Source organism: Aulostomus chinensis, chromosome 14 (genome assembly GCF_037954235.1).
Source record: "Aulostomus chinensis isolate RoL2024-O1b breed Wild chromosome 14, RoL_Achi_v1.0, whole genome shotgun sequence".
NCBI classification, from domain to species: Eukaryota; Metazoa; Chordata; class Actinopteri; order Syngnathiformes; family Aulostomidae; genus Aulostomus; species Aulostomus chinensis.
Window position 1 is genome coordinate 20,249,413 of NC_141333.1, and position 18,663 is coordinate 20,268,075.

Here is an 18,663-nt window from a genome sequence, read left to right on the forward strand (position 1 = left end):
TTAATTTTTCTTTGTATTTGCCGCAACGTTATGGTGTTATTTTCTAGGACCATGTTATTAATTTCAGTTTCCTGCTCAGGAGACAGAAGACGTTCCCGGCCACCTTGTGCTGGTAATCTTTCAGTTCTGCAATACAAATAGTAAAATACTGTAAATACTGTGTAGGTAGGAATGAAAAGTGGGAATACATTTCCCAAATACTTGAGAGATACTTTACTTTTACAATCCTACAGAACAGTCCACGGACAATACTATACTACTCTACTCATTGAGTACTATATTGGTATGCAGTACTGCAATTTTTTTTAGCGAGAGTAGATTTCTTACCTATTCTCATTTCGGAAAGTCCGGATGATGGATGCCACAGTGTACCTGCTCAAATTTGGCTGTACTCTTTGCACAGCCTCCCTTCATTGTTAGATCATGGTTGATCACATGGTCAACCAAAGTGGCTCGAATCTCATCCGAAATTACAGTCCTTGGCCTTGGCCTTGGTCGTCCTCGTCCTCGTCCTCGTCCTCGTCCTCGTCCTCGTCGTCTTCCTCCTCCTCTGTTGGCATCCATTGCTCCAAAATAAAAGAGCTCACCTGTTGCCCTTTTATGCTAAAGCTCTGACTGCTAATTGTAAAACTGTGTGACAGGTGTTTGCCCATGTGACGAGTCAGTGTGCATTCTAGGGCAATTAAGTTTAGAATTTTGAATGACAGTGTGTTCCTTCTGAAAACAAGATTTTCTCCATGAAAATTGTGTCTTATGCAGACAATTGTATGTAGTGTTTTGAAAAGAGTGTGTTTTAGAACTGCAATTTGAGTGTAAAGCAGGAATTGTGCTTGTAGTTTAGCAGAAATGGTTCAGGGGGTTGGTGCATTAGTTACATGTTGTGGTCATTGTGTCTCAAGTCCCAGAAAATGTGTGTAAACAATAAAAAAACTGTAAGATGTGGGGGTTGGCGGTGATCTTACATGAAAGATTGAAATGTGCTCTCTGTCCAGGGGTTTGGTGACAGACAGCTGGCCAGAAATGGGATTAATTATGAAGATGCCAGTTGGAGGCTGGTCTGCCCCGGGACCGGTCACACTATAACGTAGCATCTTGTTCTTATCCCTGTCAGAGCGGATCTGAAACACAGTTAAACAAATAGTTACAGTTAATTTACTTAACAAGGAAAACTAGGGGACAGAACTGGATCATGGAGTTACAGGCAAGCACCTGGGTAACGCTTTATATTAAGGTCCTTGTACTCGTGTCTCTGAAATGACGTGAGTGAACACTGGCAGCTGCTCACAGGCTCCTTTTAACTTTCACTGATTTAACCCTTTTTAATTCCAGCTAACTGCCTTTACCAGTGGTATTGGTATTTTTTATATCAATTACCTGGCTCGTGTTGCTTGGGTTGTTGGCCACTGAGGGGTCCCATCTGCTATGAACAGGACCTGTGTACCTGATGTTTGGTGTCCTGGTGTGCCTGCTCTTTCCACCGCTTCCTGGTTGTCTCCTGTTACGACACTGCTACAGTGTGGATACTCAAGCTTCTGTTGTGGATTGTTTTGTTCTCCACCATCATAACTTGAGCATAACCTTTTAGCTGATCTTTGTGCTATGTCCGTCCATCCATCCATCCATCCATCCATCCATCCATCCATCCATTTGATAGCTGGAGCCTATCCCTGCAGCTTTCGGGAGGTTGTGGTACACCGTGGACAGGTCACCAGTCCATCGCAGGGCCAACATACATAGACAGACAACCATTCACACTCACAGTTAGTGTTGGGCACGTTACTTTGTAAAAGTAATTCGTTACTTCTCCCAAAAAAGTAACTGAGTTAATAACTGAGTTACTCTTCTATGAAAATAACTAGTTAACAGGGAAAGTAACTGTTGCGTTACTCTTATTTCTTTTAAGTTTAAAAATGTCAAAGAATTTTGATTTTTTTTTTTTTGCCTATGAGGGCTCTGAAGGAGTCTGAATCAACTGTTGACAACGGCAGCATATTTTCAACAACACAAAAGCCTATCTGTTTGTTAAATTCTGTCTGTGTCAAAAGTTTTTGTGGAAACCCAGCTTTGGCTGCTTAGAAGGCATGTCTCCATGTCCTTCTTTGTTAGCAGAGCTCACGTTAACAGCACCTGACTTGCTATCACCATTAACAGTGTCAACAGTGTTTTTGGCCACTAGTTCAGCAGAAGCGTGTGCCGTCTAGAGGTGCTTCATTAAATTTGAGTTGCTTATGTTGGACATTGACAGCCTCTTTGCTCTCGCTCTGGGACGACATAACGTACACTCAACATGTTACCTCCATTAAGTTAAAGCACTGCCTATATTTCCATCTTGAAAACGTTGTCTTTCCCTGTGACTCCGGACTCACCATCTCTGATAGTTTGTGTGTGTGTGTGCTGCTATGTGCTGGGTTTGTGTGTAAACACCAGCCCACCTGATGTCTCTGGTTGGCTTAACATGAAATCTTAATCAATCATCATTACTTAGGTGGTCATCTCGCCCCTCCCCAGACTCAAACTCAAACCCAGACCCTTCTTGCTGTGAGACCACAGTGCTAACCACTGCACCACCGTGCAGCCTCTGTTCTGAGCTTGAACAAGGGAATTGAAATCTGGCTGAATGTCTGAAGCGGCTATGCAAAGGACAGCTGAGAGGTGGTCATCAGTGATAGAGGATCTGTGTTTGGATTTGTTGAATTTCATCACTGAGAATTTCTGTTCACATAGATAGGTAGATCCAAAGAGGACTAGAATCCTCTGAGCATGCCTCCTCAAGTGTGGAAAGTTCTCCTCTTTGAGGGAGGAATAAAAGTCCAGCAGTGAGACTGACCTGAAGTGCTCTGCCAGAAGTGTGTCAGACTGCAGGTCAATGAGTTCCATCTGAACATCACAGTGCATTATCCACACTGCAGTTGAAGGTAGAAGAACCCATATGCATTTCCCTGTCAAGAGTTTTGAAATCGCCTCGAAAACTCTGCATGCAGTCCTAACATGGTTGAGTCCTTGTGGTGGTGATCAGCCAATCTTTTCGCTTCCTTTAGTGTTGGCAAGTGGGTCAGAATGTTGTCTTTCATTTGGCTTGAGAGAAGCTGCAACTTTCTCATGAAAGCCTTCAGTTCACTGTACATCTCATGCACAGAAAGGCCCTTGCACTTCAGTTTGACATTTAGTTCATTCATAAGTGCAGTCACATCCACAGCGAATCTGTGGTCTGCCATCCGGTCTTTATTTGAAAGTTCTGGGATGTCATGACCTTTCTTAACACAGTAATCCTGAATCTGGTCTCTCAGGTCACCATGCACAATCTCATTTTCCTCAAAAAATTCAACAAATTGTCTGTGATGTAATGTTCTCGCTCTGATGAAGTTAAGTGTATTAATTACAGCATCAACAACATTTGGACAACAACAAGTTCTTCTTGACCTTTGAAAATTCCATCAATATCTATCCGTGTCCTAATGGCTATAGCAAGGTGTTCTGTTGTGAGAATAAACATTCATGGGGATAGAGGGCTTCCATGTGGGCAACTTCTAAAGATATTAAATGTTTTAGAGACCCCATTATTGGTTAAGACTTCTGCAGTGAGTCCAGTACAAAGCACTCTGACCCATTTTCAAAATCTATCTCCAAAGCCAAAGTGGGAGATAACACTTTTATCAAATATTCGGCTCGATTGAAGGCCTTCTTCGCATCAAGTGAAAGTAAAGTTGTGTCTTTCGCCCTCTTTGGCTGTGCAGAATTTTCAGTCCTCGCCTGATATTACCTTGTCTACCTTGAATAAATCCATCTTGAGCCCCTCCCACCAGCTGAGGAAGCTGCCTTCTGATCTTTTTCCAAGAACCTTGCAGAATATATTTGTATCTGAATTTAGAAGGCTAAGTGACTACATATTTTCACATTTTGTATTTGGTTTTCTGAGTTTTGGAAGCATTGTAATTAGGGAACCCTTCATGGATGTTGGAAGGACACTATTCCTGCAGGATTCCTGAAACAACTCCAATAAGGGTGTCAGTAATTTGGACTGAAATGTTTTATATAGATCAATGGGAATGATATCAAGACCTGCTGCTTTTCCAGCCTGCATAGAGTCCACGATATCTGCTATCTCCTGTTTTAGGGCCTGAGCCTGAAGGTACTTCAGGCGAAGACCCTATTATGTTTGCTCGGCAGAGCAACACATTAGCAGCACTAAAAACACAAAAAACACACTAAACAGTGTCCCAGCCCCCCCCCCCCCCCCAACACCCATGAGGCAGCTCAGCCAGACGGCCCGGAGCCAGTTTTCACATACACACCCATTAAAAATCTGGTATTATACTGTTCTTGCTGTCAATGAGCCCGCGCAATATGTGCATAATCTAATTTCCCCCCCTGAACATGCATGAAATTTGTTGAAATTCGGCACACTTGTCCGGTCTGGCTAAATATTCACGAATCAAAAAGAAAAACAACAAAAGTCTATAGCGCCACCTAGGGAGCCACACAACTAAAAGATAATTTAAAGATAATTTGGAGCGCTATAACTCCTCCCATGAATGTCCCACAAACATGGGACCAACACCGTTGGACTCGTCTCATAAAGACACAAATATACACTCTGACCCCTCACCTATCTACAACAGAATGTCCACAAATTGAACAAAACTGTCAAAATCAGGACTTTTTTTACTCCCCAAACAAAATCTATCTCCTCCTAGGGAATTAATGGTATCGCTTCCAAACTTTCACACATTAATCACACAACTCTGCTCTTCAAAAATCTTTAAATGTTTTTATATGAATCTCTCGGTTTGGATTTTATTAGCCGTCAAATTGGGGGAGACACGTTTCACGTTGCTTATCACGTCTACACCATACATCCCACACCTTTTAAAAACACACCACTGCATTCCTGACAAAAATCCCTACAAAAATATGGTATTATGTGTCACTTTTGACCAACGTATGCCGACTTATTCAGGTTATACACACTACAATTCTGTTAATCCTCCTCTCTCTCCACTCTAGCACAGATCAAAGACAGAGCAGTGGGGGAGGGGTTCTTAAAGGGCCAGCTCTCAGCTCTGCTCTCACTCTAGCACAGATCAAAGACAGAGCAGGGGGGGAGGGGTTCTTAAAGGGCCAGCTCTCAGCTCTGCTCTCACTCTAGCACAGATCAACGACAGAGCAGTGGGGGAGGGGTTCTTAAAGGGCCAGCTCTCAGCTCTGCTCTCACTCTAGCACAGATCAAAGACAGAGCAGTGGGGGAGGGGTTCTTAAAGGGCCAGCTCTCAGCTCTGCTCTCCACTCTAGCACAGATCAAAGACAGAGCAGTGGGGGAGGGGTTCTTCAAGGGCCAGCTCTCAGCTCTGCTCTCCACTCTAGCACAGATCAAAGACAGAGCAGTGGCGGAGGGGTTCTTAAAGGGCCAGCTCTCAGCTCTGCTCTCACTCTAGCACAGATCAAAGACAGAGCAGTGGGGGAGGGGTTCTTAAAGGGCCAGCTCTCAGCTCTGCTCTCCACTCTAGCACAGATCAAAGACAGAGCAGTGGCGGAGGGGTTCTTAAAGGGCCAGCTCTCAGCTCTGCTCTCACTCTAGCACAGATCAAAGACAGAGCAGTGGGGGAGGGGTTCTTAAAGGGCCAGCTCTCAGCTCTGCTCTCACTCTCTGATCAGACTCAGGCTTCTATCTCCTAAACTACAAGGCCTACAGATTTGACCAATACACTGTTGGATTCAGGCCGGTGTCAAAGACGCAGCCATAGGCCGCAACAACGCTGCTTGCAGCTTTAATTTTCATCTAACATTTTACTTTTCATGTGGCACGGTGGTGCAGTGGTTACTGAACGTAGGTATGACTGTGAGTGTGAATGTTGTCTGTCTTTATGTGTTGGCTCTGCGATGGACTGGCAACCTGTCCAGGGTGTACCCTGCCTCTCGCCCGTAGCAGCTGGGATAGCCCCCCCGCAACCCTGAACAGGAATAAGCAGAAGAATGGATTGATGGATGGATTTTACTTTTCTTTTGAAAATTTGGGGATATTGAGGTCAGACAAAAATTTTGTCTGCCCATGCATGCTGGAAGGGCATTCAGAGCTATATAGTAGTGATGGGAATTCCGGCTCTTTTTAGAGAGCCGGCTCTTTCAGCTTGGCTCACTAAAAAGAGCCGGCTCTTTCGGCTCCGAACTGGCTCTTCAAGTTGTTTTGATGCTTTAATTAATTTATTATCAACATCAATATGAAATTATGCACAAAATGACTCATTCATGTAAAAGAAATTTGTTTTTTATTTATATATATGTTTACTTTATAAATATGCTTTTCTTTATACACTCCACATAATGTAAAAATTTAAAAAATATATATAAATTGAACATAAATAAAATACAAAAACCAACTATTTACAATCCAACTTTAACTATTTACATTCTCAGCTTTTTCCTTTAAATAAATTTAAAGTGAAATAACACAAAACACTGCAAAGCACAACACAATAAAATATAGAATAAATATGCAAAACAAAAAGAAATTAAAGCTGTGAGCAGCGTTGGTTGGGACCTCGGCTCTGGGCAGGTTCGGCAACCCGTTTTTTTTTTTTTCTTGTGTTTTAGCTCAAGAACCAAAGCCCTCCTCCTTTTTCTATTTGGCATAATTATAAGGAGTTTAGAAATCTGAACAGTCACAGTAGAAGACTCACTTCCTCTGTGTGCGCATGTGTGTGTGCGCCTGCTCACTGACTGTCTCAATCTGCTCCTTCCTGATCCTGAACGGTGAGGTTGAGAAAAAAAAAGAAGTGATCCTGAAAACCAGGAGGGATTGCAGGCAATCGAACACCAAGATCCTTAGTCAAGGCAAAGGTTGGCATTTAGAAATACCAAGTGCCTTAGCTTTGCGGGGCTGCTCCGGTTTCGTCTGTCTGTAATTACTGTATCTGTCCTGTTTTGGAGAAGATTCTCTCTGAGGGGACTGATGTTGCCACAATGCAGTCTTTGTGTCATCACCTGAGTAAGACGTGGATAAATGGATGCCTTGGTTTTCCACCAGCTCAGTGGGTCTGCACTTCTCTGGCAAAGGGGTTCATCAATGTAGGATCTCACCTCTGCTCAGCGCAAACACAAGACACATACACATAGACCAATCACATGCTGCGTAAAGAGAAAAAAGTGTGCGTGTGAGAGAGAGAGAGAGAGAGAGAGGGAGGAAAAAAACTGCTCCCAATAAGGAGCCGGCTCCCGTCGTTCACTTCAAAGAGCCGGCTCTTTGAGCCGTCTCGTTCGCAACCTACCCATCACTACTATACAGTCTCCCAGAGATCCTGAAAGTCTCACTAATTTCTTTAGGGTTTACAACAGTTTTCCCATTTGGAGCTTCTATAAAATTCATTGACCCTTTTGCTGTTGTTTTATGGGCCACGCTAGTATTTTCCCAGGTGTTCCCCCTTGTTCATAGTATGATTGTTTGAGTTTCAATATGTTAGCAGCTGCACTGTTAACTGATAATTTCATTATACCTAGACCTTAGAGCAAGAAGTTCTGTATGCTTTACTGGTGAGCTTAATTGATTTTGATACAGATTAGTTTCATTTTTTTTAGTTTTCCCTTCTAGCATCCTCATTCCGTGTTGTGAGTGATACAGGGATCTGGACTCAGACGCAGAAACAGACTGTAAACCAGCAGTGTTTATTAACAAAGTAACAAACCAACTGTAGGAGTACACTGACTAAACTAGGAACCAAAATCTCTACCAATGGTAGGAAGAAACTGCAAACGCAGAGAACTAAAAATCACTCGGCATAGCAGGGGAAAAAAAAAAAAAAAAAAAAACGGAACAAAAAACTCTGGAAACTCCAGGTAGTAACATTCTAAGAACTCACAAGATGGAATAAACTGGGAACACTGGGAAACGTGAAGACAAGAGGCACAAAACAGCAGGCACAGAAGCGTGTGCAAACAAGACGTTCTGGCAGGGAGTAGGTGAATCACTACAGACTAAATAACTGCTGCCCATCAGCTGCAGCTGGCCCTGATTGCCATGGCCTTAAGCTGTGTGGGCCAGCTCTGAAAAGGAAAAAACAAAGTGACACCAGAAACAGAAGAACACTGTCGAAATAAAAGCACGGACAGGAAATGTTAGAGTACCCCCCCCCCCCCTTAAGGGGCACCACCTGGTGTCCTACCCCGTTTATCCGGGAACTCACGGTAAAAGTCCTTCAGTAGTCGATCTCCAATGATGAGGGAGCGGGAGACCCATGAGCGGTCTTCAGGACCGTACCCCTCCCTGTCAACTAAATACTGGAACCCACGGCCTCGGCGTCGTACATCCAGGATCTTGCAGACGATGTAGGCTGGGTGATCATCGATGAGCAGGGGGGTGGAGGGGGTTCGGCAGGAGGGTTGAGCGGACTTGTGGTGACTGGCTTGAGAAGGGAGACGTGGAAGGTTGGATGAACTCTAAGAGACGCAGGGAGCTTCAGACGGACAGGTGTGGGGTTTATAATCCGGTCGATTTCATAGGGCCCGATGAACCTGGGAGCCAACTTTCGCGAGCCCACTTGCAGGGGCAGGTCCCGGGTTGCCAGCCACACCTTCTGCCCTGGATGATGGTCAGGAGCCAGTCTCCTGTGCTTGTCAGCTAGCTGACGATTTCGTTGCGCCGTCCTAGATAAGGCGGCTCTGGCATGCCACCACACCCGATGGCAGCGGCGAAGACGATCTTGGACGGATGGTACAGCAACATTCTGCTCCTGTGATGGGAAAAATGGTGGCTGATAACCATAGGCGACCATAAATGGAGACATACCAGTAGCAGCGGATGAGAGCGAGTTGTGGGAGTATTCCACCCAGGACAGGCGTGTGGACCAGGAGGCAGGATGACTGGCAGAAACAGTGTAATGCAGACTCCAAATCTTGGTTTGACCGTTCAGTTTGCCCATTAGTCTGCAGATGGAAGCTGGATGACAGGCTGGCTGAAGAACCAATGGCCTTACAAAAGGCCAACCAGACACGGGAGGTGAATTGCGGCCCACGGTCAGATACAATGTCCACAAGAAGGCCGTGGAGCCGAAAAACATGGAGTCACCAATCGGTCGGCAGTCTCCATGGCAGAAGGGAGCTTGGAGAGGGGGACAAAATGGACCATCTTAAAAAATCTGTCGACAATAGTTAAAAACAACTGTGTTCCCCTCTGAGGGAGGAAGTCCTGCGACAACGTCTGCTGCAATGTGAGACCAAGGGCGTTTAGGTACAGGTAGCGGTTGAAGGAAGCCAGCAGGGGGCCTGTGAGAGGCCTTTCCTCGGCAACAGACAGGACAAGCAGCAACAAAGTCCTTTACATCTTGCACCATCCCAGGCCACTAAAAGCGCTGCTGAAGAAACCTTAAGGTTCTGTTGACCCCTGCATGGCAGGCCAGTTTAGAAGAGTGCCCCAACTGGAGAACCGGGGACTTGACGGCTGCAGGAACAAACAGACAGTCCTTGGGGCCGGAGCCAGGGTCAGGATCTTGTCGCTGGGCCTGCTGGACCACCCTCTCTATATCCCAGACTGCAGATCGTATGAAACAGGATGTTGGAAGAATGGGTTCAGGCTCTTTCTCCTCCTGACCAGTATCATGAATCCTGGACAAGGCATCTGGCTTTGTGTTCAGGGATCCTGGGCGGTAAGACAAAGCAAAGTTAAATTGGCCAAGAAATAGTGCCCACCTGGCCTGTCAGGAGTTGAGTCTCTTGGCGGTTTGTAGATATAATAGGTTCTTGTGGTCGGTGAGAACTAGGAATGGAACCTCTGAACCCTCCAGCCAATGTCTCCACTCCTGAAGCGCAGTCACCACAGCCGACAGTTCACAATTACCAACACCGTAATTCCGTTCTGCAGGAGAGAGTTTTCGTGAAAAGAATGCACAGGGATGTACCTTCTGATCTTTAGGGCTACGTTGTGACAGGACTGCGCCAATCCCAGTGCTGGAAGCATCCACTTACACTATGAATTGGAGCTGTGAGTCTGGATGGATTAGGATGGGGGCTGAGGAGAACAGTTCCTTGAGACGGCGAAAAGCCGCATCTGCTTCTGGGGTCCAGGTGAAGGTCAGGTGAGTGGAGGTGAGACGAGTCAAAGGGGCTGCCACCTTACTGTAGTCCCGGATGAACCTCCGGTAGAAATTGGCAAATCCTAGGAATTGTTGAAGCTGCTTGCGTGTGGAGGGCTGTGGCCAGCCCACCACTGCCTCTATCTTGGCGGGGTCTGGTTGGAGCTGACCAGGAGCTAAAATGAACCCTAGGAAACTGTCATAAGAAATACTAAACTTGCACTTCTCTGCTTTGACGTAAAGTCTATTCTCAAGGAGCCGCTGAAGAACCTGCCTGACGTGTTCTCGGTGTTCCTCAGCGGTTCTGGAAAAGATTAGAATATCATCAAGATAAACATACACAAACTGATTGATTAATGATGTCCTTAGAGACATACTTAAAGACTGGAAGACGGCAGGAGCATTGGTCAGGCCAAATGGCATGACCTGGTACTCAAAACGACCCAGAGGGGTCTTGAATGCGGTTTTTTCCACTCATCTCCTTCCCTTATTCTCACTAAGTGGTAGGCGTTACGGAGGTCCAGCTTGGTGAAGATGGTGGCCTGGTTTAAGGGGCTCAAAAGAGGGATCGATGAGTGGCAAAGGCTATCGGTTCTTAACAGTGATATCATTGAGACCACGGTAGTCAATACAAGGCCTTAAGGCAGGGGTCCCCAATCATGTGCCACGGAGGGCCGAGAGTATGCAGGTTTTCATTCCAACCACTCACTACACCAGCTGATTTCACTAATCACACCATCACCCAGAGACCAGGGAACTAATTAGTAAAATCAGCTGGTGTAGTGAGTGGTTGGAATGAAAACCTGCATACTCTCGGCCCTTCATGGCACATGATTGGGGACCCCTGCCTTAAGGACTTATCTTTCTTGGACACAAGAAGAAACCTGCCCCAAGAGGAGAAGAGGATGGTCTAATAAGACCAGCTGCTAGAGTTACTTATATATTCTTCCATAGCCTCCCTCTCAGGGTGAGACAGGTTGTACAGACAGCTAGAGGGCAGTGAAGTTCCAGGGATTAAATCAATAGCGCAGTCGTACGGTCGGTGAGGGGGGAAGGGATAGAGCCCGATCTTTACTAAATACCTCACCCAGGTCGTGATATTCTACGGGGACTAAAGATAAATCAGGAGGAGAAACCGGAGAAGACGAAGTGTGCGAAACGGGGTAGGCTGAGCGTAGACAGTGAGACTGACAAAAGGTGCTCCAATTAACAATAGAAGATGACGCCCAATCAATGTGAGGATTGTGAAGCTTCAACCAGGGTAACCCTAACACCACCGGGGAAGAAGGTGAGGAGATAACTAAAAATGTGAGGTGCTCCTGGTGATTACCGGAAATCGTGAGTGAGAGAGCAGCTGTCTCATGAGTCAGTCTCAAGGGGGGTGTCATTCATGGCTTTAACAGGGCGAGGACAGCTAACCTTGGAAAAGGGCAAATTAGCTGACAGAACAAAATCCCTATCAGTAAAATCATCAGCTCCTGAGTCAATCAGCTAACAGACCCCCCCCCCCCAAAATAAGAAACAGAGGCAGGCAAAGAGATACGCTGGTGTGGTGTGGCAGGCCCCCCCATCTCACTCACCAACATGCTGGTCGAAGCAGGGGAGTGAGCAGAACGAGGCCGCAGAGGACACTGACAAGTAGTGCCCCGTCTGCCCGCAGTAAAGGCAGAGCCCCTCTGCAACCTGTCGATGGCACTCCTCAGGTGTGAGGCACGCACGGCCGAGCTGCATGGGTTCCTCTTCAGGAACCGCGGTGTTGAGTCCCCCAGTCAGGATCCGGAGCGGAAGTGAACCGACCCGGGGTGCATCGCGGAGATGAGGGTGCAACTCTTCTGTCCCTGCGTCTCTCCCTCAGCCTGTTGTCGATCCCGATGGCCGGGCTGATTAACGACTCCAGTGAGTCCGGTTCATTTCGAGTGGCAATCTGGTCCTTAATCTCCTCAGAAAGTCCTTTCAAAAATGCAGACTTGACAGCTGGCTGATTCCAGCCGCTCTCAGAAGCCAAGATTCAATAACTAATGGAAAACTCCGCTACCGATTGTGTGCCTTGACGTAAAGTTAACAGTCTGTGAGCTGACGTCTGGTTACGGAAAGGCAGATCAAAAACCTTCTTCATTTTAGTACTGAAGGTGGAAAAAGAGGCTAACACAGGTGATTGTGCTTCCCATAACGAATTTGCCCATGCTCCAGCCTTTCCGCGTAATAAGTTCACCACGTACGCCAACCTAGCTCTGTCGGTAGCATAGGAGCTCGGCTGCTGGTCAAAACAAGCGAGCACTGGAGTAAAAATCTGCTGCAGGCCCCTACCTCTCCGGTGTAACACTCTGGAGGAGCAATGGAAGGTTCCCGGAAGCGAACTGGTGCAGGGTCCGCCCGTACAGAAACTTCAGTAGGAGGTGGAGCATTAGCCTCAGGTTGAGCGGGTATTGACAGCTGCTGAACATTAGCTGACAGAGTCCGAAAAGAGTCCATAATCTTGTTCAAAAGCCGCTCATGTCTTCCCAGCAGTGTGCCCTGCACACTCACTGCATGCTGGAGCGAGTCTGAGTCCGCTGAGTCCATGTCGAGGCCAGAATGTACTGTTGTGAGTGGTACAGGGGTCTGGACTCAGACCCGGAAACAGACTGTAAACCAGCAGTGTTTATTAACAAAGTAACAAAACAAACCAACTGTAGGAGTACACTGACTAAACTAGAAACCAAAATCTCTACCAGTGGTAGGAAGAAACTGCCAACGCAGAGAACTAAAAATCACTCGGCACAGCTAGGGGAAAAAAAAACAAATAAGGAACAAAAAACTCTGGAAACTCCAGGTAGTAACGTTCTAAGAACTCACAAGATGGAATAAACTAGGAACACTGTGAAACACGAAGACAAGAGGCACAAAACAGCAGGCACAGAAGAGGGCACAAACAAGACCCTCTGGCAGGGAGTAGGTGTATCACTACAGACTAAATAACTGCTGCCCATCAGCTGCAGCTGGCCCTGATTGTCTTGGCCTTCAGCTGTGCGCGCCAGCTCTGAAAGGAAAAAACAAAGTGACACCAGAAACAGAAAAACACTACTATCAAAATAAAAGCACGGACAGGAAATGTTACATTCCGAGCAATGCTCTCTTTTTTAACTAATAAAACAAATGCTGTGACTGGTAATGAAGACCTTAAATGACTGCCACCTTATACTAGCCAAAGTTTCAGAAGTGTTACATTCAAAATACAGGTCAATTTTTATATCTCAGAAATCTACAATTGCAAGGTCCATAGGCCATTCTGGTTGAAAGCACCATTTGAGGGGTCTCTTACAAGCTGAACATCTTCATACATCAAGGATACTGCTGTATGATCAGGTTGAACTATGCTGCTATACTCTTTAATTTTGGAAACAAGCAGTGCTTAAACTAGAAAAAAAATCTATTTGTGAATATGTTTTGGAAGTGCCACAATAGCAGGAGTATTCCACTGCATCTGGTTTTCCATATCTCCATATATCAAATGAATTCAACACTTTAGTAAAATGGCCTATTGTCTTCCTCGTCCTAGTGTGAGTGTTGTCGAAGCCTGATGATCTATCCCTGGATAGCGCCAGCGTGCAGTTGAAGCCGGCAGCTACGACAAAGCGTCCAGAGAGATTTGAAATTGTAAGGTATAAATTGTTATAGAATTTGGGTTCATTTGGCTCATAACATTTATCAGATTTATATTTTCAGATGGAGAAGTACCTTGGACTATGATATATCTGCAAGCAGGATCCCCTACAACATTATGGATTTAGAAGGGGTCTGACTTATGGATTGATATCGCGACTCCACTCGCATGAGTAGTATAAGGAGCACCTGACCCTGCCACCTTCTTCTAATCGTAGAGGTATCCTCAGGTAGCAGATGAGTTTCTTGTAAGAAAATTATTTTTGATTGTGAAAATGTTTTATCCTGATTATCACTTGCTTTATCTTTACAATTTTACTCAAAGCTCTACAGTTCCATGAGGTGAATTTTATCTTAAAACTATCTGTCATGAGTGATTTGGTTCGTCGTAGTAGTGCATTGGAGAAACATCCGTAAAGGAAGCATAGTGAGAAAGGAAAAATGAAATAAATAAAAAATAAAGAAGGTACCATACCATGGAAACACCCCCCTCCTTTTTAGCAACCGCTTATGAAAAATTGGTCCAAACATAGGACCACCTACCTCTCTTTTACTTTGTTTTAACTCTGCTTGTCGCTATACTACACTAACCATCTGAACACTACTTCTTTTTATTGAACAATGCAACTTTTCTAACCTCAATTCAAGCTTGTATTAAACTAACTGATAAAGCATGAACATTATGGCAAACTACCACAAAGGCTGACGCTACCTGTTATTCATTATTGAATATGGGTAAATTACTTCAGCAACTAAATACTTAGCTGTTGCTGAATTTTCTTTTCTAGTGTTTTCTTACAGTCCATTTTAAATCCAGTCTTCCACAATAGTTATAAACAGATATAGCCTCCGGCCATGAAAAGTGAACTGAACAGAGATCCCATCCTCAGGTCCATTCTAATCCCTCAGTGACTGGAGAAAGTTGTCTGCTTCAGCTGGAGTTTGGAAAAGGTGACATCCGTCATCATGCATCACCAGGAGCCACGCTGGGAAGATCTTGTGTTTATCGATCCCTTTGTCACACAGCACCTTTCGCACTTCGTTGTAGCTGTGCTGCGTTTTGTGCACTCTACCAGAAAGATCCGGGTGGAAGAGAAATTGTTCATAGTCATAAAAGATTTTCCCTTTCACGCGCTGCCTTCAGTACTCACTCCTTGTCTCTGAAATTAAAGAATTTCATAATGAGAGTCCTTGGATGTCCCATACTTTAGTTAGAGGGAAGAGTGCCGATTCTATGCGCCCGCTCAATTTTCAGAGCGTCCCATGGCTCCAGCCCCAGGGATCCCGGCCACCACCTCTCCAGAAATGCTGCGGCATCTTGGCCCTCTATTTTCTCCGGTAAACTCATCAATCTCACGTTGTTGCATCTGCTTCTACATTCCAAGTCGTCAACCATATCAGTTAGATTTTCATAGTATTTTCCAGCGTGCTGATTTGGGTTGATATCGTCTGATCTGAGATCCGTTGCTCAGTGTGTGCCCCATGCATTCCTGCACCCACTTTTTCACATTGGTAATTGTTTGTTGCACATGTCAATTTTCTTGTGAAGACCACTTCTCAATGAAATTATTGCTTTCATGATATTTTTGTTATTATTTTTGCCAGAATTGGAAGTTTTGCCAGCATCCTCTTCCTCAACTTTCTCCTTCATGTGTGACATGATTTTGCTCTTTTCTTCTCCCTGGGGTGTTTGTTTTCTTGTTGTAATTTTTATGTCTTTGCATTATCACATCCAAGTACTCAGATTACCGAAGTTTAAATCTGGTTCTGATTAATTTTGTTGGATTTATTACAGACTAGCAGCAGAGCTCAAAAAAATCATGACTACCAAGCACGTTGCCATTGGTCTCATGTTAGTTTTCAGAGGAGCTATTGCCTTACCATGGTGGAGGGTGGTACTAGGGACGTTGATATTGGAGCTCACATATTTCAGCCTTCGGCAACATATCAAATCTTCATGCAAATGCAAATTTAACCAATGTTATCTGAAAGCTTATCAATAATGTAAACTGAAGCTGTCATTTAACATGACTCATGTAAAAATACTACAAGTTACTGTACACTGTAAAGTGAAGCAGTTTAGCAGCATGTGCCAATATGGGTTAGCCAACTATCTTGGGCAGTCAACAGCCAAAATAGCAGGGATTCCATATCGCCATGTTATCTGGAGCAATCATTTTGGCAATTTTGAGAGTTAAGAGGGCAAAGTGGGTGTTTGTTTCTGATGACAACACACGGTTGTTTATTTTCTTGGATTTGCCTGTTAAGCACATTTTATTTTGCCCAGGAATGGACTGTGCTTAGTGTTAGTGCTTTTAACTGTGTTTTTATGTGTCTTACTCTGACAAGGTCCTCGGGGAATTGTCCGCGTGAGTTCTCGGGAACGTTGATAGGTGGAATGACCCAGTCCCGTTTCCCCCGCTTCAGAGTGCCATCACTCCTGACAACCGCACTCTGTCTTGGAAACAAGATCTCTGGTAGCCGTTGAGTCAATGTTGCATCTCTAGGCTTTACCTGCAGAGATGGCAAACAAGCCAGTTGTGTACCAAGCTGCGCATACACACACACACACACACACACACACGCACGCACGCACACACACACACACACACACACACACACACACACACACACAGAGCATGACCGATTTGCTGAGATAGATTGGTGGTGACTCAGGGTGTTTCTGACCTCATTCCACTGGATCGGATTAATGCTCTTATTAAAGTCTGTCTGATAAATTACCATCACCTGTCAATTTTGGAGTGTGTATTTGTGTGTGTGTGTGTGTGTGTGTGTGTGTGTGTGTGTGTGTGTGTGTGTGTGTGTGTGTGTGCGTGCAACACTGCATTGTTCAGATATGCCCATAAATAAAAAAAAAGTAGGGACTGCTCACTCAGTCTCCATGCATTCACCAGAAGGAGGAGAGAGATTAACATTTCCACAAATATGAACAGTCTCCTTGCAAAGAAAAAAGTGTATTGTATAAAATTGTTGTGATTCAAATACTGTTTTTGATGTTTTATATGTGATTAAAGAAGGATCCATTGTAATAGGGAAAATAAACACTTATATCAAACTTTCCTTAATGTTGGGACATTTCAAATGATGTGACCCAGATCACTCATCGCATATTAGGAGTGTGTACTACCAAGCATGATATAGGGGACAGTGAGGTAACTTCAGGCTCAAGCTGGATTTTCTGTTCTACAAACATGGTTAGAGGTAAGATTTAAGGTCGAAACTTGAGTGCCGTGGAGTGAACAGTCTTTTTAGAGACAGAGAAAACTCCTTGGTCTTTCCTAACAAGAGCCTCTTTGAACAATATTATATTTGCCAGCTGGTGAATCCTTAGGTAGCCTGTGGGACGAATTGAAGTTGGCTTTAACAGTTGAACAGACTATGTTGCCAATCCACTTCTTCACAGCAGGCACATTTTTGTATTTTACAGGTAATGCCCATGGGTGTATTAACGTCCAGGATTGCAGCTGAAAGAATGATGTTAATATTGATTTACATGTCAGTCATTCATGTAATCACTCATCTCACACTGCACTTTATTTTAAAACTTTATGTTCTATGGATCATTAAAATATTGATTCTTTCTCTGCCATCAAATCAAGATAGAAATTTGTTCTAAACTTACTTGTATGAGCAAATTTGACAAATACACCTGACCCACCAGATGGTGAATCCAGAGTATGTTTCCAAGAGATGCTCATAATGATTATGTCCTCAGAAAACCAAGCAGCCTTGGTGTCAAGTCAGTAGATCATAGAACCTGTGCATGAAATTAAACCACTGCACACCGGAAGACTTTTCTGTGATTTTATTGTCCGCAAGCAACATGTTTCACCTGTAGCATCGTCAGGTTTGCCACGTTAAATGACATCATAAATCCACATGGGTCATATGACTTATCAGCAATGTCTGTCTTTTTCAAATTCAGTTTTAAATCACTTCAGCTTAAGACTAAACATAAGTTACCATGACCTGGATGATCGAGAACTTTCACCAACATAGTTATGAAGTCCTTCATTGCAATCACCATCAGTATTCTAAACTGAACAAAGGAATAAGTTTGAATATGTATTTTTTTTCTCATTGCTGTTAGCTTTCATGTTTTTTCATGTATTTGGGGAGCCAGAGATTAATTTTCACCTCAATGGAAAATAAAGCTCAAGTCTATTCTACTCTCAACCAACCCGACATTCTCTATAGCAATAAAACTTTGTTGCTGACTTATGGATTCTGTCCTGTTCATTATGTTGAGGACAGTTGGAGTCTAAATACAAAAACTGCAGTTTGGAATTCATGTTCATAAGGGTGACAATATCAAGGTTATGTTTAAATTCCTGACTTATGACTCCTCTCACAAGCTCACAGACGGGAGGGCTCAGTGCTAAAGTCATGTATGAACACACAGCAAGGACTACTTGAGTGATGGAGAAGAATCTGGTCACTGGGACAATATTTTTTAGTAACTGTGTTGTGTGTTTAAGCTGATCAACATAAATGTCCACAGCAGACTAACAAGAAATGACATGGTAAATGTGTAATCTACTGTGTGTACTGCGACACATTACCTGAAATATAATCACACGGATATGTGATGGAAGTCCATGTGAACCTACAGCTAAGGGATGATTGTTTTTACTGTTGTCATCATATGCTGTAATGAGCAACAAGTCGGTATCCACAGCTGAAATACCAGACAGTTACATTTCCAGTTATATCAAGAAGATGTCCAGGGTTTTTTCTGGCATACTTTCATAGAAACAGACCCCCTCATGGAAGAAACACAAAGTGCGATGTGCACCCTGCCCTGAGGGGCACCGGGGCCCCGCCCCGGAGCCAGGCCTGGGGTGGGGGCTCGAAGGCGAGCGCCTGGTGGCCGGGCCTCGTGGGGCCCGGCCGGGCCCAGCCTGAAAAGGAGACACAGGCACGTCTTCCCTTGGACTCACCA

The 18,663-nt window shown here is 44.6% G+C and overlaps 1 protein-coding gene across 4 annotated transcripts in view; it reads right to left on the reverse strand.

The window, feature by feature from the left end:
* The window catches only part of LOC147250087 (cadherin-2-like), a 188,926-nt gene that overhangs the window by 88,083 nt on the left and 82,180 nt on the right, over positions 1–18,663 (reverse strand). For 2 of the 4 annotated variants that reach the window (XM_086224202.1, XM_086224200.1), the window contains exons 4-5: positions 16,041–16,250; positions 963–1,118 (exon numbers count right to left, since the gene is read on the reverse strand). In XM_086224202.1, the coding sequence (XP_086080328.1) occupies positions 963–1,118; positions 16,041–16,250 (366 nt within the window). The remainder of the gene's footprint in view (positions 1–962; positions 1,119–16,040; positions 16,251–18,663) is intronic. The other 2 variants (XM_086224203.1, XM_086224201.1) reach the window with 1 other exon arrangement.